The 23,609-nt window shown below is 65.1% G+C and overlaps 1 protein-coding gene across 1 annotated transcript; it reads left to right on the top strand.

Moving 5' to 3' along the window:
* The first annotated feature begins 2,094 nt into the window (after nucleotides 1-2,094).
* Nucleotides 2,095-10,094, top strand: KCNV2 (potassium voltage-gated channel modifier subfamily V member 2). Its single transcript, XM_029054664.1, has 2 exons — nucleotides 2,095-3,453; nucleotides 9,813-10,094. Exons 1-2 carry the CDS (start codon nucleotides 2,095-2,097, stop codon nucleotides 10,092-10,094), a joined length of 1,641 nt encoding a protein of 546 aa, XP_028910497.1.
* The last annotated feature ends 13,515 nt before the right edge of the window (nucleotides 10,095-23,609 follow it).

Here is a 23,609-nt window from a genome sequence, read left to right as displayed (position 1 = left end):
AGGCGAGGTAAGAAGGGGCAAGGTGACGGAGAGCTTTGAAGCCAACGGTGAGGAGTTTCCCCTTCAAGAGAAGGTTGCCCGCCCTCCGGGGCCCAGAGTGAGTGCTTAATAAATACCACCGTTATTAGCCGGTCTGCCTAAAGTCTCAGCTCCGCCCGGGCAGGTCCGTTCGATCTCAGCCAAGGACGGCCGCGTCGGCTCCCGAACGCCCTACCCCCCCCCCCCCCCCCGCCCTCACTTCCTGCCATTCACCTGGGGAAATCCAGAGCGGTGCGCGCATACGGTTCGCGGCCTCCTCCGTTCCCCATCTGGGAAATCCTCCATGGAGGGAAAAGAGAGAGAGAGAGTTGGAGACGGAGACGGAGAGAGCGAGCGTGAGAGACAGTGACTTCTAGCCAGGCAGTCCAGGAGAGTAGTAGGCGAACCCGGCACTGAGGGAAAATTATCAAAGGCTAAAGCGGAACAGCGGTCGAGGGGCAGACGTTCATTTCGATCAGGGCGGCGAGGGGGGGGGGCAGGCAAATGGCACGACTCGTCATTCGAGCAGGGAAAGGTGATCGCGGTTCAGACTCGCTCACAGGCAGAAAAAGAATGATACGGTGTGAGGAGGAGCCGGAGGAGATTGCACGGAGAGGCAGCGACCTCGGCCGCATCTCTCCGGGCCCGGGGGGGGGGGGGGGGGGGGGTGGGACGGACGGATGGATCGATGGACCGATCCGCCGATCAGCCCGGCGCGTTAGACCCGTTGGAGGTTAGTCGCCTCGATGACTCGGGCCTAAAGACTGAGCCTCTCCTCGGTACCGGGGTTTGGGGCCTGAATCAGCCAAAATATTACTTCAACTCTCCACTTGGGGTAGCCTGGGTGGACACTGCCCACGAGGCAGAGAAACTCGCAAAGGAGAGGGAGCAGCATCCGGGGAGAACCGGGGAAAAGAAAATGACAGCGGGGGAGCAGCGGTAACCAGAAATGAGACGGGAGAGAAGGATCGGGTCAAGTCCAGCCGGGGTTTCGAAACACACCGAAAACCTCACCACCGGCGGCTCGAGAATCGCAAAACCTTCCCAGAATCATCCGTTTACCTCGGGCATCGCGGATTTCAGGAAACCACGGAGGCGCGGAGTGTTTCGGGGCACTGCCTTTTCCCATCCTACCTTCTGGGGTGGCTCTGGGCAAGTACCCCAGGGGGCTTCTTTATAGCGCAATTTGCTCCTGCGCTTTCTGGAAAGGGATCCGTATCGACCGACCGATGGATCCATCGACCGACGGTATTTACCGGGCGCTTACTGTGTGCATTTCAGCTCTCTGGGAGGGACGGATGAATGAATGAATCCACGAGGGGGCATGTACCATCGGGCGCAAGGAGGATACGGTACAGTAGCGTCGGGAGGCACGAGCCCCGTCCGCCGGGAGTTTACAGTCTAGGGGGAGGAATCTCCGACGGCCTTCCAGCTCACGCCGGCCTCTTCTCGTCCACGCATTTTGCTGAGAGCAGAGGGTGTCTACGAGTGGAGACTCCGAACGCCGTATCGACTCGGAGGTGTCGTGGTCCCCCAGGGGCCGCGAGCACCCGGCGAGCTCTCAAGAAATACCACCGATCGACGGGTCGGCCGACCGGCCGACCGCCGATGGGCTCGCGAGCTTTTCACTCTGCCCTCCGTCCGCCCGAGAACCGCCGAATCCCCCGCCTCCGAAGCACATCCTCGCGCCTGAGCTCGGAGGACCCACCCGGAGGTCCCGGAGGAAACCGGGTCTCTCTGTCAGAGGCGGGGGCCCGTGATCGTTCACGTCACAGAGCGAGCGAGGGGACCGAAAGAAACAGGCTAAGAGCTTCCAAATCCCCTCCTCTAAGTGCTCGCATCTTCCCCGTCAGCAGGATTAAAGCAGTCCCCGGCCGGGCGACGCGTCCACCTCCCCGCCCGGAGCGTTAGGCGGGGCTAGCCGGGGGCAGACAGAGGCCAGGGCGGCCGAGGCGGAGGCCGCAGGGTCTCGGAGAGGGAGAGCGGGGGGCGTCTTCCGTCCGGGCCCACCGCCGCCCCGCGGGCGGCCGGGGGAGAGGAGAGGAGAGTCGGGGGCGGGCCCCAGCCAGGCCCGCCATGCGGGACCCCAGGCCGAGGGCCCCGTCCGGGAGCCTCCCGACCCGGAAGCCAGCCGAGAGCTCCCCGGCCCGGGGAGCCCACCCGAAGGCGGAGGACGAGGAGGGAGGCGGGCGACGCCGCGGGAGCGTGGCTCCCTCCGGCTCCCGGGGGCGCCCGCCGGCACGGCCCGGGGGCGCCCACGACCCCCGCGTAGAGGACGAGGACGGCGGGGGGGCCCGGGAGGCCGGGGAGGAGGAGGGGGCCGCGGCGGAGGCCGAGCCCGGGCCCCCGTCCCAGCTGAACGTCAACGTCGGGGGCCGGAGCTACCGGCTGAGCCGCGGGGCGCTGGCCCGCCACCCCGAGACCCGCCTGGGCCGCCTGGCGGCCTCCCCGAGCCGGGCCGGCCGGCTGGGCCTCTGCGACGACTACGCGGCCGGGCGGGACGAGTACTTCTTCGACCGCGACCCGGCCGTCTTCCAGCGGATCTACAGCTTCTACGCCTCCGGGGTGCTGCGGGTGCGGGACGAGCTGTGCCCCCGCGGCTTCCTGGAGGAGCTGGCCTACTGGGGGGTGCGGCTGCGGCACACGCCCCGCTGCTGCCGCATCTGCTTCGAGGAGCGGCGGGACGAGCTGAGCGAGCAGCTGAAGATCCAGCGGGAGCTGCGGGCCCAGGCCCAGGCGGAGGAAGCCGAGGGGCTCTTCCGCCACATGCGCGGCCCCTGCCGGCCCCTGCGCCGGCGCCTCTGGAACCTCATGGAGAAGCCCTTCTCCTCGGCGGCGGCCAAGGCCGTCGCGGTGGCCTCCAGCTTCTTCGTGCTCATCTCCGTGGTGGCCCTGGCCCTGAACACGGTGGAGGAGATGCAGCAGCGGGCCCGGGCCGGCGACCCCCGGCCCCTCCTGGAGCACGTGGAGACCCTGTGCGTCGCCTTCTTCACCCTGGAGTACCTGCTGCGGCTGGCCTCCACGCCCGACCTGCGGCGCTTCGCCCGCAGCGCCCTCAACGCCGTGGACCTGGTCGCCATCCTGCCCCTCTACCTGCAGCTGCTGCTGGAGCGCTTCGCCGGCGACGAGCGGGCCCGCGGCGGGGGCGCCCCCCGCGAGCGAGACGTCGAGACGGTGGGCCGGGTGGGCAAGGTGGGCCAGGTGCTGCGCATCATGCGCCTGCTGAGGATCTTCCGCATCCTCAAGCTGGCCCGCCACTCCACCGGCCTGCGGGCCTTCGGCTTCACCCTGCGCCAGTGCTACCAGCAGGTGGGCTGCCTCCTGCTCTTCATCGCCATGGGCGTCTTCGCCTTCTCCGCCGCCGTCTACTCGGTGGAGCACGACGTCGCCGGCAGCGGCTTCGCCAGCATCCCCCACGCCTGGTGGTGGGCCGCCGTGAGTAGCCGGGCCCCCGCCCTCCCCTCCCTCGCCCGCCTCCCCTCCTCCTCCTCCTCCTCCGCCCGTCTCTTCCTCCCCCTCCTCCTCCCACCCGGGAACCGTCACCGCCACCCCGCCCCCGGCCCCCTTCGGCGCGGCCATTCCCGGCTCCTCCCGTGTCCGCCGTCTGGCCTCTTTGACCGGGAGGGCTCGGCGGATCCTGGAAGGATGCGGGAAAGGCTACCGGTCGGGGCGGATCTCACGGCCGCGCAAGGGTAGACGGGACGAGAACGCGCTCTCTTTCGCGGACGCGGCCCGAGTCCCAAAGTCAGGAAACCTAGCCGGACTCCCTAATTAAGCGACAGGGACGGCGGACCGGAGTTTGGGGCCGCCCGGTCAGTCCGTCGGTCGGTGGCATTTACCGAGCGCCCGCTGGGGACGCGGCACCGTACTGAGGGCTCTCGGGAGGGTCCAGTGCGACAGGGTCGGCGGGAACGGTAACGCTGATAATCGTGGCACGCGTTAAGCGCTCGCTACGGGCCGAGCGCCGTACTGAACACTGGGCGGGTACGTGATGACGATGATGATGATGATGACGATGATAGCGTTGGCATCTGTTAAGCGCTCACTACGTGCGGAGCGCCGTTCTAAGCGCTGGGGGAGACACAGGGTGATCGGGTCGTCCCACGTGAGGCTCACGGTCTTCATCCCCATTTTACAGGTGAGGGAACCGAGGCGCAGAGAAGTCAAGTGACTCGCCCACGGTCACACAGCCGCCGGGTGGCAGAGCCGGGATTCGAACCCCTGACCCCCGACTCCCAAGCCCGGGCTCTTGCCGCCGAGCCACGCTGCTTCTCCCACACGTGACGATCAGGTCCCTCGGGGGTGGGGGCGGGGGGGGGGGCTCGCCGTCTCAGGGGGAGGGGGACCAGGTATCGGATCCCCCTCTCGACGGACCCGAGGCACAGAGGAATGAAGCGACTGGCCCCCGGTCCCACAGCGGGTCCCTGAGCGGAACGGGGATCAGAATCCAGGTCCTTTCACTCCCGGGCCCGGGCTCCTTCCACGCGGCCGCGCCGTAGCCACGCCGCGAGTCACCCCGTCTCGGCCGGGCGTACCCCGGGGGCTCGTCGTCAGAGCGCGCGACGGCGGACCGCCTCCGCGGAACCCCCCGAGCGCAGCTTCGCCTGCCTCGCGCCGGGGCCCGGAAGACCCCCCTCGCGACGCGGGAACCGTAAATCAAGGGCAGTCCTCGCCTCCTCCCAGATAATGGCCAGTGACTGAATCCATCCACCACCGGTATCTATCGAGCGCCTACCGCGGCGGCGTACTCTCGCGAGCGCTTAGAACGGTGCTCCACACGCGGTAAGCGCCCGCCCAACGCAGTCGATCGCTCGCTTAGATCGATCGACTGAGGGACCGAGTGAGCGAAAGGAGGGCGGGGAGCAGCAGAGACCTAGGAGGTTGACTTGGGAGGAGCGAAGAGCACGAGCCGGGATGGGCTGGGAGAAGAGGGTAGAAGGGTATGAAGGAGATAGCTGGCCGAGAGCACCCAATTGAAGAGTAATCACGAAGGAACCGTGAGTCCCTCTTCCACGTGGGGAGAGGTGAGAAGGACCGCTGCCCGGGGAGGAGCAACGGGGCCGAGCGGAAGGAGCCCGGGCCCGGGAGTCAGAGGACCCGAGTTCCCATCCCAGCTCCGTCACCTCTCTGCCGCGCGACCTCGGCCGAGCGGCTTGAGCTCTCTGCGCCTCACCTGCCTCATCTGCCCAGGGGACGCCGGGAGTCGGCGGTCACGGGTCCGAATCCCGGCTCCGCCACTCGTCGGCTGCGTGACTGCGGGCGAGCCCCTTGACTTCTCTGTGCCTCGGTTACCTCATCCGTGAAATGGGGATGACGAGCGGGAGCCTCGCGCGGGACGACCCGATTACCCTGTCCCTACCCCAGCGCTCAGAGCGGTGCTCCGCACACGGTAAGCGCTTAACCAATACCAACGTTATCATTATCCTTATTACTGTTACAGTGGGGATTCGATCCCCGTTCTTCCTCCCGCTTAGACCGTGAGCCCCACGGGGGACGGGGACCGTGTCCGATCTGATCATCTCGTATCCACCCCGGGGTCCGGTGCTTGCGCGGGCCTCTCACCGGCCGAAACACTCTCTCTTATTTGAGAAAAGGCAGAAATCCGGCGATGCCGGTTGCGACTATCCGGCGAAAGCCCTCCATCGGTGGAAGTGTCCCGAGCAGCCCTCCGAGAAGACGAGCCGGGCAGCGGAGGTAGCGTAGACCGGGCCTGCTCCGGAATGAAATCTCCCGCCACGTGAGCCGCGGAGGGGAGTAGAAATGACCGTTTCTGGAGAGGGGTCGCGTCGGCTTGGAGCCGGGGAATTCCTCCAGGGAAGGTTTCCCATCGTGGCCGGATCTGAACGGACCGGACCCCCCGAGCTCGGTGGCGATCCAGGACTCGGGAGGAACCGCATTCCCGCGGTCCCACCCCGGCACGCCCCGCGGGATCCAGGTTCCGGCACGCCCGCCCGGGTGCCCCCGGCGACTCGGATCCAGATCCTCCTCTTCCGCCGCCTCTCCGCTCCGCCCGCCTTCTGCCTCACGGCCCCGGGAGCCGGCCTACGAAGCACCGAAGACGACGTCTCGCTGTTCAGGCCAAGTCCCGCTGCCCTCCGTGGACGTTTCCCGAGCGGAGGGAGGAGAACGGGCGCTCGTAGGACGTCCCCGCCTGCCCCCCGGAGCGCGGGCAACCGAGACGCTCCCGCGCTCTAGGCCGTGAGTGTGGGCCGGGGACGTGTCCGCTATAATGATATCCCGTACTCTTCCAGGTGCTTAGCACAGTGCTCCGCACCCAGCAAACGCTCAATAAACACGAGCGGCCGACCGACAGGCTCCGGGAGGGACCGTTCCCCCAACCTTCTCCCCTCCATCTCTCACCGGCCCCGGGCCCCCCGCGACCACCTGACCGATGAGCGGGCAGAAGAAGATCCCCGAGGGGAGAAAGGGAGAGGACTCCATTTTGAACAGCAGAGTGAGGTGGGGGGGACGGGGGGGGGGGGGGACGGGGGAAACGTCTCCCAGCAGGAGTAGGATGGGGGGGAGATGTCGGGACCAGGGAGGCCGCGAACCACCCGGGCTCACCCTGCTCCGAAAACTGGGATCGGGACTCGTTCCAGCCTCGAGATCCTCGCTTCCCTCTCGGCGCTAGAGAAGCCGCTCCACTACTATCCCCCCGAGAGCCGTAACGGCCCCGGAGCGGTCACGGGGTTGCTAAGTGGGTGACCGGGCCCCCCCCCCCCCGCCCTCCGTGATCGATCAGCGGTACGCACCGAGCGCTGACTGTGTGCGGGAGCCGCACTGAGCCCTTGGGAGAGTACACGGCAGTGGGGCCGGTGGGCGTGATCCCCGCTCACGACGAATTTACAGCCAGGAGGCGGAGACGGACGGGAATACAGATCCATACATCACGGGAATATACGTGAGCGCCGTGGGGATGAGGGCGGGGTGAGTAAAAGGTGCAAATCCAAGCGCTAGGGCCACGCCGGAGAGAGAGGGAGTAGGGGAAATGAGGGCTTAGTCGGGGATCCGACTGGATGGAGGTGACGAGGGCGGGCTTGGGGCTAAACCAGTAGCCGGCCACCGCCGCTGCTCACTCAGGAGGATCTCGAAGCCTCTCTGAGAGAGTGAAGTCTCTGGGTAAAGCAGCACAGAAACTGTAAATCGAGAGGGGCATCCACCGGGCCTCCTTCCGGAGAAGGGGGGCCGGAGCAGCCGTCCGCGGCTCGTCGTCAGATGACAACCTGATCACCTCGCATCTCCCGCATGGTGAAGGGCTTAACGAATACCACCGTTATTATTACCGGCTCTCACGATCGTCAGGTGATCTACAGAGTGGAAGGTCGCACGCGTCTCGCGCGACAAATAGGAAAGGGAAATCCAGCGGCTTTCAGCAAAACGATGAGTTGAAATCTCATAGGGGCCCGATCGACCTCTGTGAGAAAAAGCTAGCCGGTGCCTTGGTTGCCAAAAAAGCCCCCAGACATCTAAAGCCGGGGAAAGCACAGCGGTTTCCCCGTCGTAGCGTTAGAGCGCACGTTGCGCTGTTAAATCGCAAACCCTTCTAGGAGAGTAGCGCTGTGGCTTTGACTTCAACTGCGTGGTCCCCAGAGGCCGTGTACCGCGTTCTGCACACAGAGGTGCTCAATGAAAAATGGTGCTACTGCTGCTACGGCTGCTGCTGACAGCAGTGGGGACGATGGGTAACCCCTCTCGCCCAAACCCAGTAGTTCCCCATCAGTCCAGGGGAAACGTCCTCTCTTTCAACCCTCCCCCCACCAGATCCATCGCATCAGATGGCACCCTCCTCGCCTCCCCCCCCCCCACCTCCCCCGGGCCGTCCCGCTGCCGGGTTCTCCTTCGGGCCGCGGGCCGACTTCAATCAACTATCAACGATCCCGACTGCGCGCTTCCTCCGTGCAGGGCACCGTACTGAGTCCGCTCGACTCAGCGGACCCCATCCCTGCCCCCCGGGACCTCCCGAGTCCCATCGACGATCCAGATTTCCCTCAGCTCCTTACCGACCGGCCGTCGAACGTCGGCCGAGAAGCGCTTCCCGACAACTATCCGCCTTTCCACGGCCCCGACGACGCTGTTCCCGTTAGCGGCGTGATACCCCACCGCGGGGACCGGCACGGGAGTTTTCAAGATGGAAACTCATTCGTATCGAAAGAGGACCCCCGTGGCCACGGCTCCCGTATCGCCCACGCCGGCAGATGGCTCACGCGTCGGGGGGGGGGGGGGGGGAGCTGGCCTTTAGAAGTCCAAAACCAAAGAAAGGTTCCGAAGGTCGCGGGGGTCTCTTCGCCCTCCTCCTCCCCTCCCTCCTCCCCAGGCTCCTTGCCCGCCCGACCTGCTCTCCCGCAGGCCCGCCCGGAACGGCCGTCCGATTCGGAGCTCTCCGTGACCCACCCCCCCCCCCCCCCCGGATATAGGCGCTGGGGACGGGACGGGGCACCGAGGCAGGGGAGGGCAGGCGGGCAGGCGGGGGGGGGATCGACGGAACCGGCCGGGCGGGGCAGGACCGGGCTAGAAAAATACACCGGCCCTGAATGGATGGGCCCGAGCCATCTCTGTAACATAGCGGCGTGCGGAGAGCTTTACTCTGGCAGCCCATACCGGAACCCGGGGGTACCTCAGCCTATTACCGGGGAGCACTGGAGGGTTCGGCAATTGCAGAGAAATGCTTTCCCAGTAGGAGAGCGGCTATAAAAGGTTTCCAGAAGCACCGAGCATCAAGAGATTAAGTGGAAAAATTGGAGGGTACGAAACGAGGAAAAGTAGAGGGAGAGACGGAAACACCACCCCTTCCCTCTGCTTCCCCCCGCCCCCGCCCGCCCGGCCCAACCCCGGCCCTGAAAACGACAACTTGACACTCCACCGGTGTTTCTCGGTAGGAGTCCTAGAACCGGAAGGGACCTCGAGAGGTCACCTAACCAGTCTCCGCCATTAAGCTGGGCTGCATCCAAACCGTTCGGGGCGGCTGCTTGTCTTCCCTCCCGAACAAACAAGTCAGTTCCTTGAAAACGTTCGTGCAGATGAACAGTGGGGAAGCGGTGTGGCCTAGTGGAAAGAGCACGGGCCTGGGAGTCAGAGGTCCCGGGTTCTAAGCCGGGCTCCGACGCTTGTCTGCTGCGTGACCTTGGGCAAGCCGCTTCGCCGCTCAGGGTCTCGGTCATCTCCCGGGTGAAACGGGGAACGGGACCGTGAGCCCCGTGTGGGATGGGGACCGCGTCCAACCTGACTAGCTTCTATCCGCCCCAACGCGCGCTACAGCGCCTGACACACGGTAAGCGCTTAACAAATACCATTTTTTAAAAAAAGGACATTTAACCCTACTTCCAAATGGCCCCGCTTCCAAGGATCCCCTCGTAAAGAGAAGCAGCGTGGCCCCGTGGATAGAACACGGGCCCGGGAGTCGGGAGGACCTGGCTTCTGGTCTCGGCTCTGACGCTTAGTCTGTTGCGTGACCTCGGGCAGGTCGCTTCGCTTCTCTGGGTCTCGGTTACCTCCTGAGTGAACTGGGGATTGAGACCGAGAGCCCCGGGGTGGGACGGGGACCGTGTCCAACCTGATTAGCTTCTATCTACCCCAGTGCTTAGTATAGTGCCCGGCCCAAAGTAAGCGCTTAAACAGAGATCATTTGAAATAAAAAACCGAAAAAACCCCCTCGGCTCCGGCCACCGGAAAAAGACGGAAGAGCCCCGCCACCCGGCCGCGTCTCTCCCCGCCCCCCGCTGATCCAGAGGGGAGCCGAGGCGGGAGCTTGCCCCTCCTCCCGTTAACCTCACGGGCTTTTCTCTCCCCTCCTGCAGGTGAGCCTCTCCACCGTGGGCTACGGGGACATGTGCCCAGAAACGCACCTGGGCCGGCTCTTTGCTTTCCTCTGCATCGCTTTTGGGATCATTCTAAATGGGATGCCCATCTCCATTCTCTACAACAAGTTCTCAGATTACTACAGCAAGCTGAAGGCTTACGAATACACGGCCGTCAGGCGGGAAAGAGGCCAGGTGAACTTCACGGGGAGAGCCGTGAAGAAGCTCTCTGAATGTGTGGCGAGAGACGTCACCCATCGGCCCCCCGAGATGGGGCGCTGAGCTTCCTCGAGGTCTAAGGAGACGGCGCTACTTGCTTAGGGAGCTTAGGGCCCTCAGCCAAACCCGGGGACGGCCTCCGAGAAGAATAGACACTAGATAAACAAGAATAACGCAAAGAGAACCCACTGCAGAAGACGGCTGCGCTTTTGTGTTTTGTTTCTCCTCTCGGTCCCGCTCGTTCCGCAGCTGGGCTTTGGCAGCTACGGCCGGCCGGATCCCGCCGTCTGAGATACGGCGTCCCCAAGCCGACGCTAGAACCCCGACGGGTTTCCGCAGATGTATTCGGTCCGTCGGTGGCGCTCGGAAACACCCCGCCGTGCCCTTCGCCGAGCGACCCCTTCCCCGCATCCAACTGGGGAATCGGCCAGGATCGGCAAGACCATTCCCGCCCCGCCAGGCGGGGCGGACCCGATCCCGGCTCGCTAGGTCGACAGTCGGCGGACTCTCAGGCAGGTTTACCGGTCAGCATCTCAACGCTCGCTGGACCCGAGAGGATCTCCCTTTCCAAGGCGGGTGAAGGTTAGAAGGATGGTAGGGTCCCTCCCCCCCGCCGCCCCCCCCCCCCCCCCCCCCCGGGCTCCGCAGGAACCGACGAGACGACTGATGGACCCGGGTCAGAAGTGAACAGGCGAGAAGGAAAGCGTTATCTTGGTAAGAACTACTACAACCCGACCGGCAGACCCGGCTCCAACGGGTAAGCTCCACCAAGGGGGAGTTACCTGATCATCACAGGTGGATATTCTCAACCGTTTGAATTCATTGCCCAACATCGACTGAGCACCTACTAGGTGCAGGGCACTGTACTGAGCCCTCGGCGGCACCCAGGTAAGACCAGCCTCCCTCCCTCGAGGGGTCTGCAATCTAGAGCCCCACACCGGCGGCGAGCCTGATAAACCAGTCATTACCCCGGGAACGCGGTTAATCCGATAGCCGACACGAGAAATTATCCTACTTCGAGGCTTCTTCTCCTTCCAGGGCCGTCGGGCCGCTCCCCTCCCATAGCGACGCCACGGACACGCCCCCTTCAGAACTCCCCCTCTTCGGTTACGGAGCCGGTCCGGGACGTGTGCCCGTACAGGTTTCTCGGGGAATGGTTTACCCTTGGCCTCTTCCACGCGGTAGAAGCTCGTGTCTGCCCTCGACGGACGTTGCGATCACTCGATCGTCCGCCTTTGCCTCTTTCCCACGGCGCTGCTGCCCAGCACTTCAAGCCCACCGAACCTAGATTAGTGACGACGTCGGTTAAGCGCTTATTACGCGCCGAGCACCGTTCTGAGCGCCGGGGCGGATACGGATTGATCAGGCTGGACCCGGCCCCCCCCCGGCCCGCATGGGGCTCACGCTCTGAATCCCCATTTTACAGAGGAGGGAACGGAGGCCCAGAGAAGTGAAGCGACTTGCCCGAGGTCACCCGGCAGACGTGTCGGAGCCCGGATTAGAACCCAGGTCCTGGTTGTTCTCTCTCCCCCGCAGACCGGGGGCCCCGGCTAGAACCGGGCCTGAACCCATCGTACCGCATCTACCCCAGTGCTCCGTACGGCGCCTGGCACGGAGTAAACGCCGAACAAGTACCACACCGGTCGTTCATTATTTCAAGGGAGGCCATCTCGGTCGCATTTACGGCCCGTCCCAGCTCAGCCCCCTCAGGTCGGCTTACCCGTGGAGATTAAAACGCGCGTTAAGACCAAAGGATCGCGTCTCTCTATCGGCGGGCGCGAGCCGATTCCCCGCCGAGGGGGATCTCTCCCTCTTTCCTTCGAAAAGCTGCAAGCCCACCTGTCGTTTCCGTTTTGCAAATGGTGGAGGCCGAAGAGTCAGGTTTCCACCCCGCCTCGGGACTGCTGAGGTGGGAGGGAGGGAAGGAAGGGAGGAGGGGGGGAGGCGGGGGGGGGAAGAACCCCCGAACCCGCTCCGTCACCTGGCCCCCTCCTCACAACCTTCTCTACCTTCCTTCCTCGGGCCACTTATCTCATTAAAACATAAAGTCCTCAAGGGATCTTAAGCAAGGGGAGCAATTTCATTCCGTACACCCTCTGGAAATGACGGCTTTCGAACCTGAAGTGGGATGGAAGGAGGGAGGGGAGGGACAGTGGGTAGGAGAATGAAAGGGGGGGAGGGAGAAGAGAGACGAGGGAAGGGGGAGACCCGACTGCGGTATTTTATTAGCTGTCGGACTGTTTCTGTTTCCAGATAGTCCCGGAGCCTCTCACTGATCCTCTGAGTTGGGGAAATCTCGTGGAACACATCAGCGCATCCCCGAGGCTGGAGGGGGTGAAGGAGGCTGTTGTTTTTTTTTTTTTCCTCTATCCCATATCGCCAACCGTGCCGAGCCGCCGCGGTCTCCTGGGCCTCGGCGCACCGAGAACGATGACGATTACAGGATCTGTTAGGCGCTTCCCGTGTTGCCCAGCGCCCTCCTAAGCGCCGGGGTAGATACAAGGTAATCAGGTCGTCCCACGTGGGGCTCACCGTCTCCATCCCCATTTTCCAGACGGGGTACCCGAGGCACAGAGAGGTTAAGTGACCTGCCCAAGGTCACGCAGCAGACAGGCGGCGGAGCCGGGATCCGAACCCACGTCCTCTGACTCCCAAGCCCGGGCCCCCGCCGCGAGGCCGTGCCGCTCCTCGGGTCCGGCGAGAAGGCGGCGGCCGGCGCAGAAGGCGGCGCGTCATCTTCCACCCTGGGACGACGAGGCGTGGGCTTCTCCCTTTCTCTCTCTGAGGGACGGCCCCCGGGACGCTCGCTCCGCCTGGAAATTAAGTGTCCGTGGGGGTGCCTGGGAGTGAACGGGTTTGAAGGGCAGGCTCTACCCGCACTTCCACAAGCTGTAACCGGCCCGGCTCCCGCCCTTTCTGCACTAATGGAAGCCGGAAAGGAAGCCACCACGGCCCCCCTCGCTCTCCGCTCATTCCATTCACCCGGCCAGTCGTATTTACGGAGCGCTCACTGTGCTCGGGGCACACCGTACCGAGCGCTGGGGAGAGCACGCTGTAACAGCGGACGCGTCCCCCGCCCGCGGCGCTGGATGAGGGGCGAGCCGGGCTCTGCGACTGGCCCGGTCTCCGAGGGAGATGGCCTCCCCCCAGGTGCTCCCCGGGGGGGGAAACGGCCACATCCAGCCCGTTGAGCCGCTCCATCTGCTGTCCTACTTCGGACAGAGAGCGGTTAACGCGGCGACTTCCGCTCGACCCCCTCCCAACGGCCATCTGGAGCAGTTCCCGGGGCGAGGGGGCGGGGGCCCGAGTCAGGCTTTGACCCCAGGGCTCCAGCCAGGCAGAGCCGGAGATCCTGAAAAACGACGGAGGCACTGTAGTCGGAAAGTTGGGGGGGGGGGGGGGGCGGGCGGACGCCGGGGCGGGAAAAGCGGCTTTTTCCCCTTAACTTTCACCGTTTTCTTTCAAAAAAAAAAACCGAAACAAACCAAAACAAAAAAGACCTCGACGGGTATTTGGCTCTTCCTTAAGGAAGCTGCCGGCAGAACAGATTCGGTGCCATCTGATCGGCTATTTGCATAACCTTTACTGACTTCTTTATTCCGCGGGGTGCAACGACGCCGTCGGCGCCACGATCGAGGTGCTTTATCTCGGTCTCATTAAAACAGAAGACGACAGGTTACCGGCTCTCTTGGAAGGGAAGGGACCTGGCCTCGCTTGGAGAGTTGCCAGTTTCCCAAGTTCAGAGTTACCTCGGCCCCACCCGACTCACGTCCACGGCCGTCACTGGTCGGTTCACCCTCACGTCCGTCTCCCCCCCCCCCCCCCCCGCTGTCAGCTCCTGGGAGCGGGGACCGTGCCGCCCCTTGTCAGCTGCGTGACCGTGGGCAAGTCGCTTCGCTTCTCTGTGCCTCAGTTCCCTCGTCCGTAAAATGGGGATGAAGACCGTGAGCCTCCCGTGGGACAACCTCATTCCCCCGTATCTCCCCCAGCGCTCAGAACGGTGCTCCGCACGTAGCAGGCGCTTAACAAACGCCAGCCTCACCGTCGTCGTCCCCGAGCCTGCCGTGACCGCACTCGCCCAAGCGCGCGGTACGGTGCTCTGCGCCCGGCGAACGCTCAACGGACGCCAGCGGCCGACTGAGCGGGTCAGAGCAACCCGAAAGAGAACGGAAAGCAACCTTCGTTCAGGTCACGGCAACCGGTCCGAAGGCGCTAGGACTTCCCGAAACGGAAGGCTTCCGGGAAAACGCGTGCTCGTGCTTCGACGGGGGATGGTAACCGAAATAGAGCTCGGGCTTATCGATCTCCGGGTGCTCGTTGGGCCATTTCAATCCCCGCCCGTGGCCCGGGCTGACCATTCATTCATTCGTTCGATCGTATTTACGGAGCGCTTACTGTGCGCCGAGCGCTGTACTAAGCGCCCGGAAAGTACAATGTGACCACAGACAGAGACGATCCCTACCCAACGGGCTCACGGTCTAGGAGGGGGGGAGACGGACGACAAAACCGAGCAAGTGGACGGGCAGCGACGGCACCGATGTAACTAAATAGAACTGTGGGCATATAAACGTCGTCGGTAAAACGCATAGAATAATGAACGCGCACGCGTATAGACAGGTGCCGCGGGGCGGGTAGAGCGGAGGGAGGGAGTCGGGGCGATGGGGAGGGAAGGAGGGGCAGGGGAAAATGGGGGAGGGGGGGGCTGGACGTGTGCCCCCCCAAGCTCTGCAACCGTCCAGGGGCAAGGGGAGGAGTCTGTCCGCCGGGGTCCCTCTCCAGGGAGTCTCTGCGTCGCTATCAGCTGTCGACCACAGCCGCCGTGCAGACGGGGAAACAGGAAGGCGGGCACGGGAGCGGATCCCTTTTCGTCCTCTTCCCCCCCCCCCCCCCTCCCCTCCCAAGGCGGGGCAGGAGAAAGCCCCGGCCAGCCGTCGGACCTCCGCCACCGTTCAACCGCACGGCACGGTGGACGGAGCGCGGGGCCCGGGTTCCGATCCCAGCTCCGCCGCCGGCCCGCCGCGTGACCTCGGGCGCGTCCCTTACACTCCTCCGTTACCCCGTCTCTATAAAGACGGGGGATCGAGACCCCGAGCGCCACGTGGGACGGGGAGCGCGTCCAAATCCCACCCGCTCGCATCCACCCCAGCGCCTCGGCCCGGCGCCCGGCGCAGAGTGAGCGCTTAAACGGTAGCGCCGTCGTCGTCGTCATCCGCTCGGCGCTCGCCCGGTACCGGTGAAAGGCCGCCCGCCGTTGAGGGAGTCGCGCCTGCGTGGACCCGAGCCTTCTACCTGAGGCCCGACTGAGATACGCCCGGACCCTCCCCCCACAGGAACTCCGGGGCAAGCCCCGGATCAGTCCCCGTTCCCGCGGAAAGTTCGCCCTCCCACTCTCCTCTACCTACGCTGGCAACCGCCTCTGCCCCGTGACGCGTGGTTCGGTACAGCTAGCTACGCCGGCCCGCCGGGAGGCAGCCGGACGGATTACACGGGCTTCCCGGCGCTAGGTTTCCTCATCTAGCGCCGCAGACGGAAACCATTATCGAATCGAACCGCCTAGACGATCCGGTAGGGCTGGAGGGTGCCCAGGGCTCCTCTCCCGTGCATTCGCACATCTCCTTCCCCCGTTCCCACCCCGTTCCCTTGGCAACCACGAGGAAACGTCGCACCTTCACTCCCTCGGCGCTCGGGCCCGATCATTTCGGGGACGAACCGACGGTTCCGGGCACGGTGCCGGGCGGAACCGCGGGCGTCGGGTATCGGGGGGTCGACGCAGAAAATACGCCCTCCGCCCGCTATCCCTTGACCGATCAGCGGCCGCCAGGTAGAGCCTTCGCAGATCCGCCCAGGCAGGAGCGTCTGACGCCGCCGCGCCGCCCCCCGAAGCGCCTTGTCTTTGCCCGAGTGTCCGGAGCTCCCGACGTCTCGCTCCGCCTGCCGGAGACCCGGTTCTCCGCGTTCCCACCGAGCTCTCACCGGGGAGACCTCGGGCCGCAGTCGGGCTCGCCTGTTCCGACGGCTCGGCATCACGGCACGCCGGAACCGAACGGACTAATCCCCTGGCGGCGTGCCTGCCGGGACACAGGGCAAGAGCGCGCGCCAGGGCAGAGCCCGGGGCACGGTTTCGCAGCGCTCTAGTGTTGCTTGCTTTCTGGTTCTCGCTCGCGGCGCTTCCCTCGATTTTTGCAAGCGGAAGAGTCTCCTCCCCCCGACCCTCGTGAAACCTCCCTTCCGTTCTCCACGTACGCCCACTTCCTCGGGGAACCGATTCCCTCTTCAGGCTTCGACCCCCGGCTCTCGTTGACCCCGTCTTCACCTCTGTCTTGACCTCTGCTCTCCGCGGTCTCACGTTTCCTCCCGCCTCGGGATAGCTCTACCCGGGTGCCCCGCCGGCCTCTCAGACTCGACGTGTCCGAAACGGAACGCCTTCACGCCCAAACCCCGCCCTCCCTCAGGTCTCCGCCACAGGGGTCGATCCGTCATCCGTATTTATGGAGCGCGTACCGTGTGCAGAGCACTGTGCTGAGAGCTCGGGAGAGCAAGGGAGCGGGCGGACCCGTTCCCCGCCCGCGGCGGGCTTACGGACTAGAGGGGGGGCCGGTCTAGACGGTCCCTCCCTGCCTCAGGAGCCCACAGCCGCGGCACCCTCCCCGGCTGGGCCCTCTCATTCGTCTCTTCGATCCGCTGACTGCTCCCGATGCCCGTCCGCTCGTTCGGAAGCAGCGCGGCTCCGCGGAAAGGGCCCGGGCTTCGGAGTCGGGGGCCGTGGGGTTCGCCTCCCGGCTCGGCCGCTCGTCGGCTGTGTGGCTTTGGGCGAGTCGCTTCACCTCTCGGTGCCTCAGCCCCCTCATCTGTAAAATGGGGATTAAGACCGGGAGCCCCACGGGGGACGACCCGATTCCCCCGTGTCTACCCCGGCGCTCAGACCGGCGCTCGGCACGCGGTGAGCGCTTAACAAACACCAACCTTCCTATCACCGTTTTGCTGCCTCCCCCCCTCTAGCCTGCGAGCCCGTTGTCGGGTAGGGGCGGTCTCTGTTACCGAACCGTACCTTCCGACCGCTTAGGACTGGCGGTCCGCGCACCGTAAGCGCTCAACGAAGACGACTGAACGGACGACCGAATCCGTCACCGAGCCCCGTCGCTTCTACCTCCACAGCATCATTAAAATCCACCCTTGCCCTCTCCGGCCCAGTTGCTGCCGCGCCGCTCCGGGCACTTTTTGCGTACGTCGCCCGGACTACCGTGCCCTCCCAAGCGCTCGGTGCAGCGTCCCGCACACGGTCGCGCTCGCCAATACCACTGGCCGACCGACCGTCCCGGTGGCTCGGCGGGAAGAGCGTTAGCGCTCGAAGCCGGAGGACCCGGGTTCCAGTCCCAGCTCTGCCGCTTGCCCGGCTCCGTGACCTCTGGGCGACTCGCTTAACCTCTCTGCGCCTCAGGTTACCTGTCTGGAAAATGGGGATGAAATACCCGCTCTCCCCCCCGCCTTCTAGCGGGAGCCCCGAGCGGGACAGGGACAGAGCCGGACCCGATCATCTTGTATCTCTCCCGGGGCTCTAGCCCGGGGCCGGGCACGGGGTGGGTGCTTAATGAGTAAGTACCAACCGTCACCACAGAAACGAGGGAGGCTTCCGAAGTCGGTTCCGACACGGGTCGGGGGCTCGTGACGTGCGGAGGCGCTCAGGTGACATCCTGGGACGAACTTAACCGGGGGTGGAGTGGGCCTCAGGACCTCCGGCATTCCCAAGGAGCCCCCGAGGAGAGCGGTGCTGATTCTAAGGAATCTGCGGGGTCCGGTTTACGATCCCACGTGCAATCGTGCTAAAAGGCCAGGGAGGATTTGAAACCAGTCTTCTTGTTACTAAGAGCCAAGAAGAGCCAAGTGGAGAGAAGGAAGAACCCGGAAGAAAAACCACCCGAGACGGACGAGCGGATACCGCTCGGGGCCCCGATTCGGGGGAGGTCGAAACGAGAAAGGCTGGGGTAATGGTAATAATGATAGCGTCGGTATCGGTTAAGCGCTCACTACGCGCTGCGGGAGGCGCGGGGCGATCGGGTCGCCCCGCGTGAGGCTCGCGGTTAATCGCCATTTTCCGGATGGGGTAACCGAGGCCCAGAGAAGCGAAGCGACTCGCCCACGGTCACACAGCTGACAAGCGGCGGGGCCGGGGGTCGAACCCGTGACCTCTGACTCCCAAGCGCGGGGGGCTCCTTCCACGGAGCCACGCCGGTCGTCCGGGATTTAAGAAAGCGGCCCGACCTTCACTCTTTCTGTCGTCGGGACGAGAGGGCCGCCAACGACGGGCGCCTTTCAACACCGAGTGCGCTTCGCTCCCCAAGGAGATAAGGGCCGCCTGGGGCCCAGGCAGCGGCGCCGGGACGGCGGAGGAGCGGAGAGCCCGCGTCGAAGCCCTCTGCTCCGCTCTCTTCACGCTCGGCTGCCGGCACAGACCGCGAGCCCCCTGCGGCCCAGGGACTTGGGTCTGACCCATCCTGCACCCACCCCAGCGCCCGTAAGCGAGCGCTCAACAAGACGCCGCTTATCCTTCTCAGGATTACTATTATAATCGCCACTGTTCTTCGGGCAGAGGCCGGGGCCGTCGCCCGCCCCCCGCGGGGCCCACGGTCCGGCGGTCCTTCGAACCCGGCCGCGAGAAGGATTAAGGAGGGCCAGATAAACGGTCGACCTACGTCCTTCGACTCCGCCGTCCGGTCCGTTAAACAGTCTGCAGGTCACACTCGGAGTAAATCTAATCCAATGGTCCACCCAGACGCTCCGATTAGATAAGGAGACGGGCAGGAAATAACGCGATTGGGGGGGGAGCGCCTCATGTTCCCCTGCGGCCTTCCTGTCGTAATGAACGCCGCCAATAATACCCAAACATCGCTACTCGGCGCCGCCGCAGCCCCTCGCGGACGAGGCTCTTTACCCTCGTTCGTCGGTTCTCCCAACGGCCCCCGAGAACGAGGCGGGAGGCGGGGACGGCCCCGCGTCCCCGTTTCACGGACGGAGAAACCGGGGCGCAGGAGGCGATCGGGTTAAAAGCGACGGGGAACCGAGCCGGAGAGGCGGACCTTCCCGCATCCGGAGCGGTGTCGGTGTCCCGACCGGACCGCTTGAATTCCAAGCCCCGTCCGGACCCTCAGCCCCACCCCGGGGATCACCAAGTGAGGACCGCAGGACCTCGGAGGAGACGGCTCTTTTCAGCTTAGAGACGGCGAAGGACGCGCCGGACGGCGAGCTCCTCGAGGCCACGCGTCCGCCAACTCACGTCTCCCGGGCCGCCGGAGCGACGCTCCGCACGGAGTCGGCGCTCGGTGAATGTCGTCGACCGACGCGGGGAAGCCCGGGCTCCCCGGAATAGCCCAAGGCACAGAGACGCGTCTATCGGGGGGGGGGGGGGGGGTCACGACACCCCTCGCCTTCGAACGCTTTCAGACTCGAAAATCACATCGATCGACGGCACTAACGGAGCGTTTACCGCGCGGGGCGCGCCGCTCGGGAAACCACGGTAGAGTTGGCAGACGTGATCCATCTGGCGGGGGCACGGGTTAAACCGAATCGCCGACGGAGGGAGCGGCAGAGTGTAAAGACGTGGAGGGGAGCGGTGTGGGGTGCGAATCCAGGTGCCCGGGGGGGGGGGGGGGGTCACAGAAGTGACGCGGAAGGACGGAGGACACGGCGGGGAGACGAGAGGACAGTCAGGCTGCTTGGAGGAGATGTGCTTTTCGGAAGGTTTTGAGGATGAGAAGAGCGAGGCTTTCTCTTACTGTAACCTGCGGTTAGAGCCGTGACTGGGATGACACGGAGAAGCGGCGAACGCAGAGGAACACCGAGCCCGGGAGTCCGAGGTCACGGGCCCGAATCCCGGCTCTGCCGCCCGTCGGCTGCGCGACTGTGGGCGAGTCCCGACGGACTGCCAATTGAGCCGCCCCCCCACCCGCTGATTCAGTCCAAATGAAGCCCGCAGAAAACCGGGCCGCCGGGTCGAGCCGGCCCCCGCCGTGGCTCCGTGGAAGGAGCCCGGCCTCGGGAGTCAGAGGACACGGGTTCTAATCCCGGCCCCGCCGCTCGTCTGCTGCGTGACCCGGGGCGAGTCGCTTATAACTTCTCTGTGCTTCAGTGACCTCGCCCGTAGAACGGGGATTAAAACCGTGAGCCCCACGTAGGGCCGACCCGATCACCTTGTATCCACCCCAGCGCTTAGAACGGTGCTCGGCACCTAGCGAGTGCCTAATAAATACCGTTATCATTATCATTAATAGTCCAACCCCCGTTACTTTAGAGAAGCAGCGTGGCTCAGTGGAAAGAGCCCGGGCTTGGGGGGGGGGGGGGGGGGTCAGAGGTCACGGGTCCGAATCCCGGCCCCGCCACTTGGCAGCCGTGTGACCGCGGGCGAGCGGCTTCGCTTCTCGGTGCCTCGGTGCCCTCATCTGTCAGATGGGGATTAAGACCGGGAGCCCCACGTGGGGCAGCCTGATGACCCTGCGTCCATCCCGGCGCTTGGAAGAGCGCTCCGCGCGTAGTGAGCGCTTTACAAATACCAACATCGCCACCGTGACAGACGCGATAACCGCTCGCCAGTCCATCGGTGGCATTTACCGAGCGTTTACCGTGCGCAGGGCACTGTACTGAGTGGTTGGGAGAGGACAGGATAACGGAGTTGGCAGGCAACCGGGGCCCACCGGGAGCTCACGGGTCCTCGTTTCCGACGGGGGCGGATTCCTTCTCTCCCTTTGGATCTCGCAAAGTCGGCATTCTCTTTTCGCTTCTGGCAAAGCAGCCCCGAGGGGAATACGGCACACACGGATGGGGAGCGACAGCCTAGCAACCGGCTGCCGAGTACGCGTCACGTACCGCTTCTCTCGCAGAGTCCGGAGGTCTCCAGCGGGAACTTAGGAACACCCTCCCCGACCCGGGGAGCGAAGTCCCGTGAGACGCTCCGTCCCTCCCGCCCTGCGCTAAAGCCAGACGCTGGAGCCCGGTGGGCTTCCGTGACCTTCCCCTGGGGCGCAGCGGGCCCGTGTCCGAATCGATCCCGAAAAGCCAGGCCTCTTCGGTGAACCGTCTTCCCAGCTAACGCGGCCACGGCGCCGGCAGCGGGAGGCGGGACGGCGACGCCTTTCCGCCTCTCCGTTTCGTCGGCCGAGGGAGGGGAACGCCGCAAGGCACGCCGGCGGCTCCCGGCACCGCCGAGGGGCCACGGCAGATGCTCTCGGACGCTCGGAGGGGCGGGCGCTGCGGACGCGGGACCTCATCCGATCGCTCCGTCACGCCTCCTCCGGGAGGCTACATTCCGGGCGCTCAGTACAGCGCTCGATAAACGCTACCGAATGAACGAATGACTAAGCCCTCCTTTCCCCCGATTGCCATCCCTTCCCTCCGCGCCCGGATCCGCGCCCCTCGACCGCTCGCTATTCACCCCCGGCCCCGGGGCGCTTAGTTACACATCCCTCTACTCTCCCGTCTCCTCGACCTGTAACTGCTTCCCGCTTCGGTCTCCCGTCCGAAAAATACATTTAAAAAGCGATGGCGTCTGTTAGGCGCTTACTACGGGCCGGGCACGGCCCCGAACCGCGAGCGCCCCGCGGGCGGGGAACCTGTCGGCCGACTCGGCCGCACCGGACTCTCCCCGGCACCGGGCGCGGCCTCCGGCGCGGCGGAGCGGATGAGAGCGCGGGCCTGGGAGGCAGAGGGTCACGGGTTCTCGTCTCGACCCCCGCCCCTCGTCTGCTGTGTGGCCCCGGGCAAGTCACTTCCCTTCCCTGCGCCTCGGTTACCTCGTCTGGAAGAGCGGGAGCCCCACGTGGGACGGGGAGCGTGCCTGACCTGAACCGCGTGCATCCGCCCCGGCGCTTAGAACCGCGCTCGGGGCCCGGTAGGCGCCGGATAAACGCCGCTGCCGTCACCCTGCACCCGGCAAGCGGGCGATAGACGCCGACGGCCGATCGTCGACTCCGTCGCCCCCGTCGCAGCGCGGGCAACGGGCTTACAGTGAGACGAAGGGCTCGGACGGTGCCGCGCCTGGGAGGCGACCGCAGCCGACGGGCCGGAGGGGCACCCGGCGATCCAGAAACGAGCGGAAACTCCAAAGGGATCCCGGAGGCCGAGAGGCCGGATGAACACGGCGCCGGGCGCCGCGTCCAACCGACGGGAGAGGGCGCGGCCTCCGCCGCGGTGCGGGCCGTGGGTCTCGCTCACGCTGGCCTTTTCGGCCAGTACTTATCGAGGGCTTGCCGTAGGCGGAGCACCGCGCCAAGCGCCCGGGAGAGTACCGTACGCCGGTGAACGGACACGACGAGAGGACTAGGACCAAGCCCTCGGGAGGATGCCGTACGACCCTATGAGACGGACACGTTCCCCGCCCACAACGAGCCTACGGTCTAGAGCGGGAGACCTTCGCGTAAACGAATAAAATCACAGCGAGGGCCGTGGGGCCGGGAAGGGGGGCCGGGAATAAAGGGAGCGAGTCGAGGTGACGCGGGAGGGACGGGGAGAAGGGGGGAGGAGGGCTTAGTCGGGGAAGACGCCTCGGAGGAGAGGACGGCCGCATACAGAGAGACAAACGGCGCACGTTTTTAGCCCAAGCAGAGTTCGACCTTCCTAGCCGGGGTCAGAAAACTCAGAAGGGGAAAAAATTCAGAAGCAGAAAGGAACCTCTTCTGCTTCGTCCCCTCTCCGCGGCAGCCACGCCGACACAAATGCCACCGGCTCTCTCCGGCGTGATGTTACGTAGGGCAGTTCTGGAGACTCGGGAGACATCTCGACGCAGTTTAAATTCATTATCTGACGCTCATTAGAACGATCTGTTTCGCCGTCACCAAGGAGAATGTTGTTAGAGCGACCGCTGAGCTGCGACGGTCTTTCCCTAACTGATCCGAGAGGGGGGATGTGCGTTTACAAGCGCGGACGTTTTTATGGCGCTGCCAGTTAAATCCGATGGGGATTAACCTCGAAGCGCACACTGGCTTTTACGGGCTCACGCGGGACTCACGGGCACGGACCGTCGACCCAACGTCAGCGCATCTCGGCTCGCTCCGGCCGAGGGAACGGGGCCGTTCCCCCGCGGCCGTCGGCGCGGGCGTGATCGACCTAAACCGATCGACCTCCCCGCGGTCGTCAGGCGAACCCCGACGTCGGTCGACGCCTGGTTGTTCGGGGGCCGGACATCCGTCCGGTTTGCGGAGCACTAGGCCCTACGGCCTGCCCGTTCCCTCCTCCCACCGGCCTACCCGGAGCCGGTCAGGGAAGCGGAGGAGAGAAAAGACTCCAAATCAACCGGTCGGCTGCTTGGCGGCCTCGGTAAGCCGCGCGGCGGGGAAGGGGGGGGGGGGGGGGGGGACGGGATCTGTGATGGATTTATACTAATGGCCGTCTCCCCCGCTGCACCGGAAGGTCGCCCGTGGGCGGGGAAAGCGTCCGCTTGCCGCCGTGCCGAACTCTCCCGCGCGCTTAGCACGGTGCTCTGCACGCAGCGGGCGCCCGACAGATACGACCGAATGAACGAAATGCCACTACCGGAGACGATCGAGTCAGGGCTCGACGGTGGACTCCGACCGCACCGCCCTCCCTGTCCGA

The sequence above is a fragment of the Ornithorhynchus anatinus genome, chromosome X5, assembly GCF_004115215.2.
Source record: "Ornithorhynchus anatinus isolate Pmale09 chromosome X5, mOrnAna1.pri.v4, whole genome shotgun sequence".
NCBI classification, from domain to species: Eukaryota; Metazoa; Chordata; class Mammalia; order Monotremata; family Ornithorhynchidae; genus Ornithorhynchus; species Ornithorhynchus anatinus.
Note: the sequence above shows the minus strand (reverse complement) of the source record. Positions and strands in the feature narration are given on the sequence as shown.

Excerpts from the sequence above, each read along its gene's own strand:
- KCNV2 (XM_029054664.1), top strand. The coding sequence starts at position 2,095 with ATGCGGGACCCCAGGCCGAGGGCCCCGTCCGGGAGCCTCCCGACCCGG. Across the intron at positions 3,454-9,812 it reads ACGCCTGGTGGTGGGCCGCC|GTGAGCCTCTCCACCGTGGG; the intron begins GTGAGTAGCCGG and ends CCCCTCCTGCAG.